We start from the raw sequence: 19756 nt of genomic DNA, 5'->3' as shown, positions 1-19756 counted from the left end.
TGGTAAAACTGCGTCCTTAGATCAGGCTGACCCTTTGGGAAATCTACGCAGTATGGATGATTGCTACTTGCACAGGGAACCACATTCTGGCTGTGTGTGTAGAGTGAACTGTGCAAGCAATAGGACAATTCTGTAAGGGGTTCTGCGTATTGAGCTGTGATGTTCAGGGGCTGCAGGAGAGGACATCTTTCCCTAAATGAGATAAAGAAATTCTGTATAGGAGCAAAGATTCCTATATGGAAGAACTGCATAGGAAAACATCAAAGTGAGCCTCCAAGGAGTAATCAAATAGATAAAAGAATACCGAAATTCTCATTTAAAGACATTTGAAAAGTCCTGCAGCAAAACTCATGCACAAGGATGTAAAAAATTGGTATGCAGAGAATTGGTATGGGCAGGATGCTGAAATGTGGTAGGGCTCTGACTCTGTGCAATTGAGCTGATGAGAGGTACCCCTAAATGAAAGGACTCAGTCAAAAACGTCTTGATTTCATACATATATATACATACTCTCACACAATAGCTTTGTGGGTGGGAATAAGAGCTTGGCATTATGACTGAGGTGGGAGACTAGTTTAGGCCAGCTCTCTGGGTGCTGGGCTGCCTGTGATGAATTGGGATGTGCTCATTATGTCTTGACTCATTGCATGGCTTTTGGCCAGTCACTTCAATTTTCCAGCTAAAGCTACCTTGCTCCAAAGTGATGTTACTAATATATCACCTGACTGCCTCAAAGGCAAGCCTTTTTGAGCATTAGCTTCAATAGTGTGAAAAAAGTCTTTGAACATGGTGCATATCATTATACACCCACAGCTTAAAGGCTTTGTAGCTTGTTTTTGAACCCGCTATTTCATAGATGCTAGTCATGCGTTCAGCAAAGCCACAAAGGAAATCTCCCACTCCTGTATGTATGTAGATGGAGATTATTTTCGTTGCTTTGTAAGAAATGAAAATAACTGAACTATGCATATCTGTGCTGAATAAGTTGTAAAGAGAAAGTTTGGCTACAAACTGGGCCAGTCACAGAAGCAGACAGCCCCAAAGCTCATACTCTCTGAGCAGAGGAAGAAGAGTCATTGATACATGGCTGTATGTGAGTTTTCCACATAGCCAATGCCCTGCCTTCTGTGTCTTTTTTTATTTTTTCAGTATCTGAAATCTGGGACTCAGTAAGAAGACTCACAGTGGCAGTAGTAAAGTAAGCCCAAATTTGTTTTTTATTGTAATCGATATATTGGAAATGTTTCCTGGGCTTTGAATCTGTAAATCTAAGGTTCAACTGTCATGAATAAAATTTGGGATTTTGGCTTTACACAGACCCCACAGTGAAAGGGCAGGCACAGCCAGACCGGACCACGCACTGCCATACAGAGGCATGCAGATGTGCACTTGGAGAAGTCCCAGCTGCTCTTCCCCCTCAGTCTTTAGCTAGCCGAAAAGATTTGTAACCTACTCTAGGGAACCTGCTTTGGCAGGAGGTTGGACTAGGTGATCTCCAGAGCTACCTTCCAACCTCTACAATTCTGTGATTGAGTGGGAGTGGGTGTCCCAACCACCAGACCAATACAGAAAAAGAGGATAAATGCTTTTATGAACAATTTTTGGTGAGTGGTATTTGCTGTGTTTCCTTTGTACACTATCCCATAGTTTCATCCACAGTCACCATCCCTAGAGGTGTTCAAGAAATGTTTAGATGTTGTACTGAGGGACATGGTTTAGTGGGGAAATATTGGTGGTAGGTGGACAGTTGGACTGGATGATCTTGGAGGTCTTTCCTGACCTTGGTGATTCTATAATTTTGTGATATTTAGGCTATGCCAGTGCTAATGCATCTCTTTCCAGACATGGGGACAGGATAAAAATCCTTTCAGAGCTCTCTGATGCAACTCGTGAGCTAGTCAGAGGACTGCTAAGGACTAAAGCTTCCTTCCAGCTGTTGAGATCCTGGAACTTCCCTATGCACAGCCTCAGCTGCTGCCACTGCTGAGAAAAGGGTCTATATGCTAGTGGGGAATGTTGGTAGATGTTAGGTAGTTGTAAAAATACTGGGTAGCCTGAGGAAGTGCATTTTGAACCAACATGGAGAGGGAGGCTCTGCAGAAGAGAATCACAAAATAAATATCTTGAGTTGGAAGAGACCCACAAGGATCATTGTGTCTAACTCCTGATTTGACACAGGACCTCCCAAAAGGTGGACTTGATTGCAGCAGCTCCTGGTCTCCTCCATTTAATAAAACTGGGCAGACAAGAGGATATCTGGGGAGGCTCTCAGCCTGGCAGTATATTGGCCTTCAACTGATTCAATCAAAAGATCTTGTTGCCCTCTCTGCTTGTTTAAATGTAATCATTCAGCATGTGAGGAGATGGAGTGTCAAATATCAGAGCTGTTTGAAAACTGGTGGCATCATCTGACACGTCGTAACAAATCAACAGAGGAGTAGTGGTGAGTTTGCTGGAGGAGTCTGTGCTGTAACCTACTGCTCACAGTTTGCTTCAAAATCTATAAATGCTCCTGAAAGTAGCCTTCCAGATGCAATTCCTTTACATCAAGCACTGGCAATAGTAATAAATCCTTCTCTTATGCTACTCTGCTTCTGTATCATGGCTCAAAGTGGAATAACCAATATATTAGTGAGATAGCATGCAGGGCTCATCTTGGCCTTAAGTTAGATAAAAGATAGATAGATTAGCATGATAGGTACGTATTCCTTTTCCTTCTGATGTCGCTCCTCTGCTTCCTTCATCATTTCCTGAGACTGCTCCAACTTGGCATCCACCAATTTCTGTTGAAGTTCTCTGTGCTTAAATATTTTGTCAAGGTGCTGCAAGAGAATAGATTCTGCTGAATGTGCAGGTTTACTTATGTACAGACCTTCATGCTCATGCATGCACGGCTATCTACTGGGACACGTATAAGACAAAAATATTGCAAAACAGGAAGGCTCCCAACCCACTGCAGTTATGAAAAAGCCATGGTGCTGATAAGAACAAACTGTGCCAGAATTTGCATAGGAAAGGAAATGTGTTTACATCATCTATTTTGATTTGTAACCAGAAAAAAGAAACAAACCCTCAGCATCTTTTCCAGTCCCATGATATGCACATAAAGTCATCTGTATAATCCAACATAATTGTAGATCGTATAACTGCCTATCAATTACAAACATGTGGGGGAATGTGCTTTTTTTTGGAACTGCTAAGCAGCCCATGGTTCTAAGCCACCGTGTGGGTAAATGTGTGAAGACAGACTGCACCTCCAGTACTTAGGGAGCATGTGCACAGCTCCTACTATAAATATATGTCTAGTACATCCCATTTGATCTGGCCTCACATGGATAATGTGGGCTTGGAGTGCTTGGGTAAATGAGAGGGGATGTGGGACAGATGAGCCAGAGGTCTCCTATGGCCTGTAAAACTTCTGGCTCCACAGTGACTTTCAGGAGGTGAGTGCTGCTGATAGCGCTCTTCACTGCTACTGCATTTCGATAGAGCTCAATATTCTGAACACATCCTTCTGCTTTACATTTTCCTTTCATAGAAACCACAAGACAGGAATGTGCCTTCCCTTCATTCAGCACAAGACTTCATACAAGATGCAACAGATTTAGAAATTAGGGTCTTGTATCGGGCATTCCAGATTGTGAGGACAGGTTACTCATGTTTTATTCAGTATGATAATGTTGTCTGGTTGCACTGAGCCACGCAATAAGCACATTTGGAAACAATAAAAAGACCCACTGCAATATGTGCTAGCGTTTGTCATAAAATCACCACAGAAATGGGAGCTTGGGAATTTTCCAGAGGGCTTTTTGTGTCAAAATTTTCTGAATTGCTGTAATGTTTATATTTAAAGATGTAATTTTCTATTCGTCTATTACCTACTGGATATTACTGTAAACGTTATTCCTGCAAAGAAGAGTCTATTCCAATGCAAAGGGCCTGTTTTACCTTTGTTATTAGCTTTGTTTGTGGGGAAGAGTCACCAAGGTTCTTCTCAGCAACCTGTGTCTGGGGGGATCAGAAGTATATCTGGCAGTGGGCCAGGCTGTCCAAAAGGATAGAACTGGGAGGTGCTCAGTGAGTACTCTGGGGTCCTTTGGGATTTGGGGGAGCAGTGAGTGGACAGGGGTACTGCTTAGCGGGCAGCTTGCCCATCTTGATGCATGGGAACCTCAGTCCCTCTCCCCACCACCAGGAGATCTGCCGTGAGTACTGCATGCAGGGTGCTATCAGGACAGCTTTTAACCCACGTTTTCCATGTGGGATCCTGCTGGCTCAGTGCACACAGAGCCCAGACTGGACTGCAAAGCACAGCGGAAGCTACCCATGAGATACCCAAATGATAGTCAGTGGGAATGACACGTTCACAGTGCTTTCCGCTTCCCTCCATGGAGCTGGGTTTGCTGCTGGTCCCTGTGGGCATTGTGCTCACCTCTTCCCGCAGCTCGTACTGGTCAATAATGCTTTTCAGCTTCTCTGCCAGCTCTGTGTTCTCCTGGCAGAGCTTCATGTTCCTCTCACTTTGCTGCTCAATCTGAGCCTGGATTTCGCTCAGAGTGCCCTGGAAATGATTTGTTATTTCTTTCCTCTTCTCATCTTCCTCCCGTGCCCGCTGAATTGTTTCCTCCTGTTGTTAAATGGGAGAGAAGACAGTAGTGTAAGTAAGATGCATAATAAAAATGGTCCCAAAAAGATACTGTTTCAGAGAAGCACAAGGCTACTCTTTGAAGGATTATCTGTGTTTGTATTCCTCTTCAGAGATTTTCTTGCTTTCATGTGCTCCAACATTAGGCATGATGCTAAATTTACAGAGCAAATTATACAGTGGTCTTGAAAAAATTATAGAACTAAGAATTTGCATTTATAAAGATGGGTGTAAAGCAGAGTTTCAGATCAAAGTAATCCTGGGAAAGGGGATGTTCATGCATGCCTTATTTCATGAAACTGCAGCACAGCTTTCGCTTTGGAAGAAGATACTTAGTGAAAGTCATCAAAAGCCCTTTTATCAAATTTCTTTTTGACTTAATTTAAAATTCACCCATTTAAAATGCTCCCTTTTAACTAGAAATCCTCATATCAAGTTTTTGGAATTTGGGATTTCCATTTTTCTACAGGAATCATTTTCTGTAGAATCCTTTCACATTCCTCAAGTTTCCTTCCGTTACCTTCTAATTGACACTGATATTTGGATGAACTTCTAGGGAGTAGAATCAAGGAAAGCTTGTGGGCTGGCTCTCAAAGAATCAAAGCAGAGAATCAGAACATGGCTTGGAGAAAGGTTCATGGATTATGTTTTCACTAGTTATTGCAGTTCTGTTTTGGATTTTGTTTTATTTATGAAAGAGAATGTGGAAATAATCTAGATTCATTGCTTTCAGTCAAGAAGTATGGACAAGTTTATCTCCTGCTTGTTTACTTTCAGGGCAGCCTGCACTTATGAGGAATGTAATCCTCGTACAAAATGGCTAGTATCATATCTACTGTTGTTACAAATCATGCCAGAACCTTTTTAAGAAATCTCTCCACAGCATGCAAATGGCATACTCTAATAAGGTTTCAACTATTTCAACTATTCATTTACATAAAAATCTCTGATAACATTGCATATGCATATTTTCTGTAAATACATCTGAATAAAACTTTTGCTGACTCAAATGAGGTATAATTCAATAATGTAAATGTGACAGAAAGGGTGTTGATTCAGGTCCTATTCTTAAAGTAAGTTGAATACCAAGTGCCCCAGCTTCTACTTAGCATGCAAATCACAAGACTGATCTTGAACAACTGCTGCTCAAGGTAGAGGACGTTTGTCCTTTTGCTGCCAAGATGTGATAGAGATGGCAGTGCCTTGGATGACAGAAGGAAAACTGTTGGAGCCATCTGCTAATAATACAGTAATGGGCAGAAATCACTCCAAAATCCTGTTTGTGCTCTGCACTTTACACAAGAACATGTGTGTGTGCTCACAAGCAGAATAGAACAATGTGTGACTCTAGAAGGACTTCCACTCAGAAGAGGAAGAATTACAGAGAGAGCTGGGCAATGGCCAGGGGGAGGAGATTCCTGCTTCAAAACCTGGAGTGAGAATTGGACACAAAAACTTGAGCTCCTTGATAGATTTAGTTAAATCAGAATTTTGTTTTACCTCTCATATGCTGTTTAAAAACTGCTCATGCCTCTTTCTTCTCCATGGCATAGGTGCACCCCTGAGCAGGGAGAAGAGCAACAAGGTGCCCTCACTTCAAGAAGTCAAAGGCAGTGTGAGAAACTAAACTTGTATGTCTTGAGTCTTATTTCTATGGCTTCGAAACACCCTCAAAAATATTTTGTTGTTTCAATGGACCAAACAGTGTCATAGCACAATGTCATTGCTGTGATTTAAAGCCCACTAGAGTAATAAATCCAGCTGAATATAAAATGAAAAATCAGTGTCTTGCACATAAGTCACACTCAACAACTCTGTTACAAGGTGAAATTAGATATCTAGAGAATAGTAATCATGCAAATATTTTTTTTTTAAGAAAAGGGCATGTGTTACATAGAGTATCTTGCATCCTGCTCATCCTTCTGAGTAGAATAAAGAGCACATACAGAATGCAGAGATTCATAGTTAAGGATGCTGAAAACCAAGAAACATCTTGTTGCATGGCAGATTATTTATCTTGACCTCTTCTGCTTTGGAGAAAAAGCCAAAAGATATTTGCCTGTGGGAGTTAGGGTGTGCCCCGGCATGCTCCTCAGAGTCCCTGTGCCAGGGAAACGAGCTCTTTGTGCCCGATGCTGTGCTGTACTACTGAGCTGCCTGTGACACTGCCACTACTGAGTGACTCTAGACTCTATTACCCTAAGGTAATACAGACTTGGTCTCAGAGTCTGCTTCTCTTCACCTCCTCACCTGGGCAGGCACAGTCTGACAGGTCCCAGGCCATCAGCATCACCCAGACTTTATCATCATCACAAGGCTACAGCCCCAGCTGTTTCTTGAGACCTGGCCCCATAATGTGGCCCATTTTTTTTCCAGTAGATGCCTTAGTCTCTCCCATTTCAAGACCCCATACTGTAAATAAGTTTCTTTAAAAGTAAGTTTGTCCCCATCCTGGAGGACTGAAGACTGCCCTGACTTCTCTGTTACTGCTGTTACAGCCGCACTAGCTGTGTGGAGCCCAGTGCTCCTGCCTTGCCTGGTTGCTGGGAGCAGAGCAGAGTGTGTTTGGGGCAGAAGAGTTCTTGGCATCACCATGGTGAATTCATAATGTGAGAATCACTCTGTCGCACTCTCTGTTTATTCTTTAAACACTTTGAAATTAAGCATTCAGTTCTAATGAGAAAAACAAACAAAAACAGCATTGTAAATTCTTTTTAGATTTCTATTTGTGAAGGACTAAAATACAGCCATAAACTATTATTCTGTTTCCTCTGCCCGTAATCTTGGTACTATCTGCCCTATAAAAGGTATATTCTTGTGTCCTACTGCAGTACTGCTATCACTCTCCTGTATTTTACTGCTAAAAATGTAAAAATGCATTGAATAAAACCTTGTAAATTTAAGACAGGGATATTTTGTAGTTTGGGATTTAGCACTGGAATGTGAAATAATCTGCAAATAGAAGGGCAACATTATCTCTGTTCCTCATCTCTCTGCAGGACAAATCAAGACAACTGTTAATCTGCTGAAGCCCTATCGGCAGAAGCAATGTGACTGCAGACTCCTCATTTTCAGTGAGCTCTCCTTACTCGCAGGCAGCATGGTCTGAGCCTCAGGTCTGCCGTTTAGAGCCAAGCCCATAATCAGAGCTGCTGACTGTTGTGACATTTGTATGGAAGTCATTGCTTAATGCCTGCAGCAGGAAGGACAGGAGACCTGAGATATTTATGTCACTACAAGACATTAAGTAGCCACCAGACTGTCAGATAATTGGCAGAACATGAACACAATGCAGAGAAATGAGTTGCTATTGCTCTTAGCGGAGCTCTTCTCTATTGCAGTGGGAATATGTTTTGTTATTTCATGAACATTTATTCTGCTTTTCTTGGAGGGAAAATTAAACATCTGTTTTCTGCTGTGAAATGTAACTGCAAGGAAATAATCTGAATAGCTGGACTGTAAGTAAGTGAAATTTTGAGGCCAGTATCCAACACTAGCCAGAAATTATCTTCTCTGATGCACTGTGGATTTTCAGTGCAGCTCCGCATTGCATATTCATCACCACTTGGCTGCACCAATCTCCAATTAATGGGAGCTCCACACAGCAGATGAGTGAAGATGACATTTACATGACGTGATGTGCATATAATGTACCACATGGCAAGTCAGAGGACGTTTGTGATCTGGGCAAGCCAGGTTTCTCCTTTGCTATTAAAATGACACAGCTTCTGATAATTTTTATTTTCCGTTCTTTGGAACATAATCAGAAGTGCTAATCCCAAGTGCTAAAAAAAATTATGAATCAGTTTCTCTGTTCTGCCAAAGCCAAAATAAAAATTACTTAAGCATGAAGTTTTAAGAATAACACAAGGTGGATTCTCCTGTTTTGGGCCCTCTCAGTACAGTCATAAGCAAAAGAAAATTACACTCAAACAGAAGATGAGATTCTGGAGAGTCACAGATCTCCAGAAGTTAAAGCTAAAAGGCAAATATTCCAACAATTGTGTTAGAGACAAAAATGGATAAAAACATCAAATGTCTTTATTAATTCAGTCCTAATCCATTCTGCCAATATATTGTGTCATACTGTCTTATTTAATTATTATTTTATTTTATTTTTTAAATGCTAAAAACATAGGAACCAGAGGAAAGGAAATATTCAGTGTTTCCTAAAAGTTCTCTGGCTCCTTAGAAAGAAGTGGCCAAAATTTGAACACTTCTTCTTACTGAAAGATTGGTTTGGGCATTTCCTGGCTCTCCAGCATAGCTACTGGGGAAAAAAAACAGAACGGAATGAGAAATTGATTTTATTTAGGAGACACTGTCACAAAGCAAAACAGCCCCACAAGTGTGAAGATGTTGGAAAGAGACTTTCCTAAATATAAAGATGAAGTGCATTATAAACTGTTTATGTGCAAGCTGAAATGAAAGATGATGTTCTCTAATAGTGTGATTAATAAGCCTATGGTAGCTGGGGAGATAGTATAAGTCACTCAACAAAACCAGTTCCAAACATGTTTTCTGAATATAATTAGTTTTTCTCTATACCTCTGTTTTCCACTGACTTGGACATAAATCTTAAATCGTAAATCATAAGTCTTAAATCACTTCAAAGCTGCTTTATATTTCTACTGAGAGATTTTGCCAAAGAAGGTCTGGTAGATCAGTGCGGATTGATACTGAGGTATAGCTCAGTACACACCAGGTTTTGTACAAATGGCAGGCATGAATTTTACTGACATTGACGGTTTTGAGCTACTGTAACTGAGTGCATGGAGATCTGCTTCTAGTTCTCCTACCTGTTAAACTGCTGTCTACCTACTCATGCACTGCTTCTGTTTAGACATGGCCATTCCCTCTCACAGACATATTCTTATCAACATACTGAGCTGGTAGAAATGGTAGATATCTGTTAATAGAAGTTATATCAGGTGAGATTCTTGTTGCTGAGAATTCATGTGTGTAATTCTGCAGATAACTTTATCCCCATAAAGGAGGATTTTTAATAGATCAAAGCAGAAGCTTTTTGTATAACACCACTGTCACTGACATATACTGAAAATTAAAAAGGAAGATCACAACAGGAAGATCAGGAAGAATACAACAATGTATTTCTTGAATGTAAGATTTTTGAAGAATAGTCATATTATAAATTTCACATTTAAATGGCACGATGCACCAAGGAATAGGCAGATGTGATATATGGATCCAGGCCTTTTGACACTCCTGAAAATTCCCATTTTGAACTGGTACTCAAAATCCAGACAGCTTTCACAGCGTCAGCATCCTTCCTGTCTTGAAGACTGATGTCTTGAAGCAAGTGTCCTGATTGACAGACATCACAGATCACTTGAAAATGCCTGAGTGCTCAAATAATGTGAAAACAGTTGCCAGATTTCTATGAGTCCTGTATGTCAAATCTGGTGTTCATATTTCTCTGGCCATACACTTGTATTCACATTTGCAGTCTTGGGGATCTGATAAGATACCTTCTAGAAGACCTGATAAAGCTTAAAAAACACCCTTCCCCAGTTGTCTTCTCCACATTTGGCCCCTCCATGCCATCATGCTGGAGCTGGGCTGAGAGCTGGTGTGGCAGCCAAGACTGGTGCTGCGTGACTGACCCTTTTGGGAGGGAAAGTGTGACAAGCCACAGCAAATTTGGCAGAACTGGTCTGTTGGCACTACTAGTTTTCCCTTTGCTGATCTACCTGGTAACATGACAAGGATTTACAGGTAACGTTGGTGAACTTGGAATCACAGGATCACCGGCTGAGGTTGGAAGGGACCTCAGGAGATTACCTGATCCCATTTCCCTGTTCAAGCACGGCCACCCAGAGCAGGTTGTCCAGGTGGCTTTTGAAGATCTCCAAGGAGGAGACTGCATAGCCTCTACTGGGCAAACTGTACCAGTTCTTGGCCACTCGCACAGACAGAACTGCCTGTGTTCTGGTTCGTGCCCATGAATGCCCTGGCACTGGGCACCACTGAAGAGCCTGGATCCATCCTCTTTGCACCTTCCATTGAGGTATTTATAGATACTGATGCGATCCCTCCTGAACCTCCTCCAGGCTGAACAGCTCAAAAAACAACTACAAAGCATTCAATACTCAGAAGCGCTTGGACACTTCCAAAGGAAGAAAAAAAGGGCCTTGATGTAAACTGGAATAAAGACTAGAGAATACATTATTTGTGTAGATTCAAACGTCCCTTACAATTTGGTATTGAAGCAAGGTGAGAAGGCATTGGCACCTTCTTCCCACTCTACTGGGTACCTTGATGAGGCCAGCACTCACCTTGAGGGTTTTGTTGTGCCTCTGGAGCTCTCGGCACAGGCTCTCGAGCTTGCTGCGAGCAAGGATGGCTCGGCTGTGCTCACTCTGCAGCTGGTCCTTCTCCTTGGTGATCTGGGCCTGCCTCTTCTGCAGGTACTTGAGCTGCTTCTGCTCAGCACGATGTTCCTCGAGCTGGGCAGGGAATGGGAATTAAAACAAGTGGAGAGGAGAAGGAAAGAAAAGACAGTGAATTGATCTGAAGGGCAGCTATGAGACTATTTTTGTTTTAGTGTTAAGAACTGGAACAGTTGTTAAGTCAGTAGCTCTTTACTCAGTGAGATTTCTCCAGATCATAAGATAACTCAATAGTAGCTCATTCTGTTTTACAGCTTCATGAAAAAGAACTTCCCAGATTTCCTAGAAACCCAGAAAACTATTTAAAAGGACAGCTGAAAAAGTGCTGGAGAACAAGGACAGAACTTGTGCAAAGGCTTTGCTGCTGTTGGAGGCAGAAGACCTGTTGTGGTTTAACCCTGTGGGCAGCTACATACCACATAGCTGTTCACTCACTAACCCCTGCAGTGGGATGGGGAAAAAAATTGAAAAGTGCCAGAACTTGTGGATTGAGATAAGGACAGCTTCTTGTGCACCACAGCCTCCTCGCTAGCAGGGCAGTATGGAAAGCTGAAAAAGCCTTTATTCGTTCCAAGTGCTGCTCAACTGAAAACACTGGTGTGTTATCAACGCTATTCTCATCCTAAAAACAAAACTCTGCACCTTATGAGCTACTAGGAAGAAAATTTACTCAATCCCAGCCAAACTAGGACAAGGCTTTTCAGGGAAGGATTCCCCAGAACAGCCAGTGGGCACCTCCTCTTTGCCAGGCTCCTCATGGAGCATCTGTCAATTGTGTTCCTGAAGGCCCCTGTCATGGGGATGGGTTACAGTGAATCAAACCTCTTTCTGGCTCTTTGGCTCCACATAAGTTCTGAGGAGTATACAAACTGGGAACTGTTTCTGCAGATGTGTAGCACCTGTGTTTCCCAAAGGGCTGGAAGGGAGCATTACATTGGAGGTGGGATGAGAGGGAGCATCAGAATTACTGATAGCAGCCCCACAAAGACCAGTCATTTACTCCAACACGTGCCTGTTAGAGCTGTTGGAGAAATTTGCTGTACTGCAAATTAACACCGTAACAGAAATGTCCAAGAATTATTTCACCTCTGAAGCTTTAAAGGTTTCTTCTTCCATCCCAGCCTGCAGCAGCCCTTCTCTCTCTATTACAGACATGTGTGCATTATGAGACATTTCTAAAGTTCAGGTATTTTCCAATTATTCATGAGTTGCAATATGAAAACCTTAAAAATAATAGTTGTTATTAGGACACATTATTTAACAATATGACATTACTGGTATTGATTATTAACCCCAGTATGACTGGGAAAGTTTGTGAGTGCGGAGGAATGATGTGGAGCTCTGGAAAGACAGAAGGCAGGAATAATATGTTACACTTTCTCTGCCCAAGGATCTGTTTTCTGCAGATGTTCTGTAATATATACTTATAGTACGGTGCTCTGTGTATTATCAATCAGATCACAGCTAGTCATACCACAAACCAAAGCAATCACCAGCTTGAAGGATATTTACAATTTATGCTCAACTTTCAGCATGTGTTCTGTGTATTTTTACCCTGGTAGATTAGAATAGGGGCCTCTACATCTAATCAAGTTGAAATAATTTTTCTAGTATTGTTGGGAAAAATAGCCTCTCTGTAATTAAGGCTGAGATTCGTTTTCCTTTTTAAGCTTGATTTTGGCCCCTTCTTCTTCCCCTTTAAAACACAAAAAAGGTTCTTTTTGCTTCACATTTTTCATGCGTAGCCTGTGCTTAGTAGATAATGTTTTGTCTAAATTTTAGATGATTTGCTCAAGTTGTGCTTGAGGTAGGGGGTTTAGAATGAAATAGCTCTTAGTCATGATACGAAAAGGCTTCCAAGCAATTTTTTTGCTCTTTTTTTTTTTTCATTAAAAATGTCTTTCTCTAGAAACTTAGGTTTGAAAGTTCTTAGAAATATCTAGGACATGGCATTACTTTTGCACCAAAGAAGGAAATTCACTGGTAAATAGGAATGACAAAAGAGCACCAGAGATGAATTTTTAAAAATAAGTAAGGAAATATCAGCTAAAATTTACTTCAGGTAGAAGGAATTATGATTTTTGATGGCTGACCTAGTTAGATAAACTCTCAATTTAAGAAAAAGAAAAAAGTAGTTTTATCGTGACCCCAGTGCATCCTGACAATATTCATGTCTATGTACCAGTGTATAATTGCACCCAGAACTTGAGAGACACTCAGGACTTCTGAAAATAAACCATTCATAAGGAATTCCATAATGACTGTTTGTAGGCAAAAGCTAAAATAAAGCACAGTCTTCTCTACCAGCCCCAACCACTCTGGCTACATCAGTATTAGCAGATAAAATGCTCTCTGGTGGCAAGTAGTAGGGCACAGCTTATGTCCAAATGGTTCAACTGCCTTCCTCCCTATCCCTGCAGGCATGGCCTCACTCATACCAGCGGGGATGCATCCCACGCTATTTGCTGATGCCATCTATTTTTGCATGTACTCATCACTATAGGCTGTGCCAGGGCATGTGCTAACACTTAAATAGCATATAGCTGGGTGACATAAATAACATATAGCATATAGATGTGGGCATAATGCTATGTTGCATCCCTACGTATGAGCAGCATCTTCAGTCAGAGACAGCAGCATCACCTCATGCACTGAAGCCATGGCCAGCACCCAGCTCAGCGTGGCACAGTGCTGCACTCTCCCCAGAGCTGTGCTGCAAGAAGTGCTCATGTCACCATGTGATTAACTGGACCAGGGAGCTGATCCAGCTGGAAAATAAAAAGCAAAAAGTGACTTGAAGTGTGTGATGGAGATGGGCAAGAGGGAGCAGACAGAGTGGTAACTCCTAGAGCTGTCTGCTAACAAGCCGTGCTGCGTAAGTAGTGTAAGGGTTTTTCCCACAGGCCTTGAATTGTATTAATTAGAGGATTTATTTTAGTGACATTGTACAGGATGTCAAAACTGAATGCATTTTTGCTTTAGTTCCTTTCTCCTTCATGGGTTACTGGCAATGTGGGCCATGTTCAGTGCTCCAACAATGCCCGAATGCAAAGGAGAGTACATCAGAGAAGTCCTGTTTCAGTTAATTTGTGGGCACGAAGTCCCTTTAGGCAAGGGCTCAATTATAAACTGCCAGAGCCCAGTTTATGAAATCACGGAGTTTTACATGGAAAAAAAGGAAAGCTGAACATCACATTATGATGAGACATGGACACATCCGTGCATAAAACCAATTACAAAGTCAATGTTCTGCTTGGCACATTTTTCAGTCTCAGTAAACTGTAAAATGCTGCAGCCATTTCGTTTGTGAGATTTCCACTGCTTAAGGCCATAGAACCCTTTAACTGCTGAGAAGAAAATCCTTTATCTGAAAATAACCCATCTTCATTGTGGAAAGAACAGAGAAGGGGAGTCAGGTCATCATTACAGGTGTAACATTATGGTTCAGGGGCTTTTACTGTTCATTTCACTATGCTTTGGTTTCTCTGATGATTGGCTTCAGTTCTCTACTTTCTGATTTTCTACACTCTAACACTTCATACTGCGTGTTGCTTTCACTTTGATCAGATGACTGATATGCAAGGTGAAGGAATGCCCACGTGCAGAGGTATGCAGGGCTCCTTGCAGAAGGGGAAGGCAGGAGCGCCAGCAGCTCTGAGCTGCTGGGGGCTTGAGCTCATCTCCACTGTGTGGGTTGGTGTGGTAGTGTAAAACAGCTTCATAGCTCCATTTTTCTTAACCCGTTGAAGGAATCTATTCTGTCTTTTTTAGTTATCTGGACACACTGGCAGTGCCTGAGTGCCAGCATGAGGTTGCGGAGGACTCAAACCTGTTACATCCCTATGGCCTGAGGAAGAAAGGCAGATTTGCTGTGAGGATTGATGTATGTGCAAAGAAAAGGAGGACTGTGCTTTTTTTCAAGAAATGCCACTAGAGAAAATGTTGCTTTTTTTTTTTTTTTTTCTGGGTATCTTCTTTAACTTACCTAAGCAAACAGCTTTGTTAAATAACTATGGATTAAAAATTAATCATACTGTTCCAGTACCTGTTACATGAAGATCTGATGAACACCAGTGAATACTCTAGGGATGCACAAAATGAGTATTTAGTCTAAAATAATCATGAATAATCTCTTAACGAAAGCAGTTTGTACAACAGAAGAAACATACATCCCTTGAAGAAGGGAAAGATGTTTAGAGGATTAGAATAAAATCATTTTCTCCCTGAAAAATGGAATATTATGCTCATGGTATTAAAATGGTATAGAAACATATGAAAGACATGTTAAGAATAAAAATGAATAAACAGATTTAATAAAGACTCTTTTTGTTGTTATGACTGTAGTATCCTAGAGAATCCGTGCTTTCAATTATACCTCCTTATACCAGAAATATTTACGCAGATCTATCTTTAAGTACAAATACTGTCTTATCAACTTTTTAGCCCTTTCCAAATTTAACTCAAATTCTAGCCTGTTTTCCTCACTTTTTACTTCCCTCCCCCACTTCTCCTCACTCATAATTGATTATTTAATCCTGACAATTACTTCTTTTATAAAGTTAGCAGGACAGATGCTACTACTATGTGGGGTTGGGCCATGCTGAATGGTGTGTTTTTATACCTTCCTCTATAGACAGTTAGGAGAGAACCTGTGCAGCACTCACCAGCTCAGCATACTTCTTAAATAATAGGTCCAGCTTCTCCTCTGGAGTACTCAGCTTGTTCAAGCTTTGCATCAGTAGGGTGGCTTCCTTTCCTTAAAAAGAAGTGGAGATTTGATGGTAGAGATAGTTTGTACCTGATGTACTGTTATGAAATTGTTGCATGTGTTTGTTTTTTATGTATGAATCAGTATGCTTGGTTTTTATGAATGAAGTCAGGAGTGTTTTGGAAGGAAGGGGACCATCTTTGCTGTGAATTCCTATTGTTCTTTTTCTCCCAGTAAGAAAAAGCATGCTTGAATTTTCTTCCTTTTCATACCTCAATAATGTATTGTCTTCCAGCAAAAATAATTGGCAAGTGAAATGTCTTTTTCCTGTATAATCTTTTTTTTCCATTTAATATTTTTGTAACATGACTGGGTCACATATGTAGTACACTTTACTGAAAAAGGGCCTGCACCCAAAGGCCCAGAAAAATCGCTTTGCAGGAGCAAACTGGTAGAAGCTGGTGTACTCTTGTGCTGCTCAACCCACACTCGTATAGCCAGGTTTGGGCTGGTGTAAATCAGGAGTGGTGTAAATCAGTACCCTGACTTGGTGTAATGAGTATGGATACCAGAGACAATGCATTCACAGTCTAATAATTATCTTGGCATACATCATGAAATCACTGTGTAGACAGTCGTGCATTGCTTTCATGCTGATACTTTTTGGTATTCATTTCAGCCCTCAGTATGAGCTGGAGCTTGAATACTGCTTGTTCTTAGAATACAAAATGTCCCTGGTTTCCCTGGAGCTGAGGATGGCTGTGGTATAATGGGCTTGGAAATACTTTTCCATACATGCCTCTTTCCCAAAAGGCTGGGAGGGAAAATTCACCTTCTTATTTAGGATAGATGCTTTCTACTTCAAGTCTAGTGCAGCCCAGAAGTACTGCTTGTGGAGAAAAGTTATCCCTACAGCACTGGTATAAACAAATTCCAGGGAGCTAAAATCAATCATGGAGTAAAAACTGTTGCAAGTGCAGCTGGAGAACTGTACTTTGGTATTGTTTCCACTCATCTTGGAGAGGTACCAATAAGTGCACCGTAGCCAAGGATATTGGAACAGGGGAACTGTATTTTACATGGACATCCAAGGAATATGGAAAAGGAGCCCTGCTTCTCTAAGCACATTCTGCAGTGATTTTTCTGTAGGATTAGTCTACTGTTGGGTTTGAGTTCTCGTGCAGAAAAGAGGTATGACAATCAGGGGAAGTTATGTATAAACGGAAATAAACTACACATCTGCTAGATTGGGATGCAGCTACATTGCTCTCTAGTGGCTGTCCAGTAGAAAGGATTTTAAGAAATAGATTTCTTTCCAGCTCAGCTAAGAGGATCCTGCCAAGAGGACCAGCGACTGTGCTTAGGGAGAACAAGCACGCTGACTTATTGCAAACAGTCTGTGATGAGTCTGCTGGATAAAATATGAACAGAGCATAGCAGTGAATTTGTTCTGCAGTTTCCCTCTTGGCCACTCCATGTAGTAGCACCATTAGCACAATCATGATCAGTGAGAAGTTATACCTGAGGAAGTAGAAAAATAAATAAATGTACAGGGGTATAAACAAGAGATCAGATGTCCCTTTGTCTAAGAAGCAGTATTCTTCAGTGTATCTTCAGACTTGCAGCTTTGGCCACTAGTTTGAGTGGACCACTAGTCATCAGGCATGTGATAGAATCCTAAGTTTTCAACTTTGTACAAGGATTAATGTCTGGTAAACCCTACTGTATCGTTTTGGTAATTGCTGACAATTTTATCAATTAGATAAAGTTATAACAGATGCTGTAATTTTCAATGGCAGCTAGAAGTCCCTATCAGCCATGGCAGAGGCCTAACAAGGGGAAGAGTGAAGTCCATGGAGGTTTTACTTCTGTTAGCAGAACAGCTATGTAAGTACATAAGCACTTGCCTAGTCCTTTCAGGATTTTCTTCTCCAGCTTTTGTTCCTTGCTGGTGCTGGGCTCCTTCGATCTTGAAGCATATCCAGGAGCTGGTTTGTCTTTCTCACTTTCTTCATTTGCATTCTCATACTCTGCATCCTCCATACTGCCCACATCTCCCTTTTCTGGCTTGTCAGTTCCTGTTGAAGTGCCTTCCTTCTCCATCAGACTCACTGCTGACCCATAGGTTTTAATAATGTCCTCCAGTTGCCGGCTCAGCTCCTCTGAGATGTCACACGTGGCTGCCTCAGGCTGGGCGCTGGTTTGGTCTGTGGGGGACAGGGGCTGCGGGCTGGGGACAGGTTCCTCCTTGCTTTGCCCCTGGATGTCCTGCCTGGGTAAGGTGGGAACCTGCTGCTGCTGCTCAGTGAACTGGTCATTCTCCATGCTTGGTGCAGTACCTGACAGCAAAACAACACAGAATTAATTTAAAAGCAGAGAAATTCGTCTTCTCAATGATCGCAAGGCTTGGCCAGGATGTGAGTGATCTGGTGTGGGATTTGGTGTGGCAGCTCATCCTCTGATTTTGGCTTGATGAATACAACACACTGAAACAATCTACCAAGGTAATTTACCTGTTGGGAGAGAAGTGAATTTTACACCTGCCAGTAGGATAAGCCTGCACAAAGATAACACTGACAGATCATGACCGCTTGTTCTTGTCGCTAGTGATAAAGCACAAAACGGCACCAGGGCCATCCATAGTATTTCCCTCCCTGAACGCACTGTTTGCCACTTGCTTGTTTTTCTTGATTAGTTTCACCTGCAACACTGGCTACTGACACGGACAGCTTCACTTCAGATTTGCATTGCTTTCATTTCCTGTTTCTCATCCATCAGCACATCTTAAGTCAATAGTCAGGAAAAAGGAAATTTTTAAAAGAAGCTAGAGGACTGAAGATTGTGCACTTGGAGAGCCCAGCATGGTGCTTGATATGTGAATGGCCTTGCCTGGCAGTGACATAGTAACAGCAACAAACAGTTCATAATAAGATAAACAACTATAAACCACCTTTCTCTTGTACTTGCAGTCCCCTGCTGACGGCTTGTTTGATAAAGTACAAAGTATGGAATAAATCAGTGTTGTAAAATCAACCAGGTGTAACACAAGTTGTTATTCTATGGTGGTTTCCGGTTTGAATATCACATAATTGGCTCCCAATTTGCAATGGAGACTTTGCATTTTTCCAGACATGCCCAACCCACAGCATGCAGGCCGCATGCAGCCCAGCACAGCTCACACTGCAGCCGCCCCCTGCCCCATGCCATCATGGCAGTGGCCCAGCCCCTCAGTGCCAACCGAACATCGGTGCGCTATCAGCCCCATGGGGGCATAGTGCAGTGCCGACTCATAGTGATGGCAGATACTTTTATGGATTTTGATACACTGGCTAGACACAGTCCTGTGAACAGCAAAAATATGCAGCTGTGCTTTCTGTTTTGATAAAGGAATTTGCTAATAGGTTTTAAGATTGCCAAAAAATCACTGATTTTTTGGTTCATTTGCAACTCCATTTTCAGTCAACATAAATACATTACTTGTGAATTTTCAAATGAAACATACAGAGTTGCAATCAATAATTTGATCATGTCTCTCTACCAGACTTTCATAATCCCTCCCTTACCAGAGAGAAATCACTTCACAGTCATGCCTTACTCATATCATTGCTTTTTGGCAGTATGTACATTTGTGAACAACTATTTTCAAAGACAAAACACACGAAGAGTAAAATTTCATCAAAAATCTCTGATGAACACTTGAGAGCTCACTGAGAACTGCAGCTACTGCCATCAAACTGGACTGATGTGTAAGTTTCAAAGAAACAAGGTCACATATCCCACTAGTTTTATGGTTTTGTTGCTCTCTTTTTTACATACATTAATAAAAAACATAAAAAACTAAAATAATTGGTGTTACTTTATATACACTAACTATATTATATATTTTATGAGGGCTGCTCTGGAAGCAATGCCTTCTATTTAATCATGTTTCCCCACAACATCAGAGGCGGATGTTGGTGCTATGGCAGAAGAGATTGAACCTTCCCACCAATA

The 19756-nt window shown here is 41.5% G+C and overlaps 1 protein-coding gene and 2 long non-coding RNA genes across 4 annotated transcripts in view; 2 read left to right on the top strand and 1 right to left on the bottom strand.

The window, feature by feature from the left end:
* The window catches only part of TXLNB (taxilin beta), a 32005-nt gene extending 12547 nt beyond the window's left edge, over positions 1–19458 (bottom strand). The window contains exons 1-5 of the mRNA XM_021391342.1: positions 17671–19458; positions 15720–15811; positions 10942–11112; positions 4433–4627; positions 2703–2822 (exon numbers count right to left, since the gene is read on the bottom strand). Of these exons, the coding sequence (XP_021247017.1) occupies positions 2703–2822; positions 4433–4627; positions 10942–11112; positions 15720–15811; positions 17671–18088 (996 nt within the window). The 5' untranslated portion in view covers positions 18089–19458. The remainder of the gene's footprint in view (positions 1–2702; positions 2823–4432; positions 4628–10941; positions 11113–15719; positions 15812–17670) is intronic.
* The window catches only part of LOC110396055, a 32824-nt gene that overhangs the window by 4785 nt on the left and 8283 nt on the right, over positions 1–19756 (top strand). The window contains exon 2 of the long non-coding RNA XR_002436761.1: positions 17563–17650. This is a non-coding gene — a long non-coding RNA (uncharacterized LOC110396055). The remainder of the gene's footprint in view (positions 1–17562; positions 17651–19756) is intronic.
* Positions 4657–10964, top strand: LOC110396054. 2 transcript variants are annotated; one of them, XR_002436760.1, is made up of 4 exons: positions 4692–6080; positions 6199–6276; positions 7144–7254; positions 7645–10964. It is a non-coding gene; the product is annotated as an uncharacterized LOC110396054 (long non-coding RNA). The 2 variants fall into 2 exon arrangements; XR_002436759.1 differs by having other exon boundaries at positions 4657–6080; positions 6199–7254.

The sequence above is a fragment of the Numida meleagris genome, chromosome 3 (genome assembly GCF_002078875.1).
Source record: "Numida meleagris isolate 19003 breed g44 Domestic line chromosome 3, NumMel1.0, whole genome shotgun sequence".
Taxonomy (NCBI): Eukaryota; Metazoa; Chordata; class Aves; order Galliformes; family Numididae; genus Numida; species Numida meleagris.
This window is presented reverse-complemented; position numbering and strand designations above follow the sequence as displayed.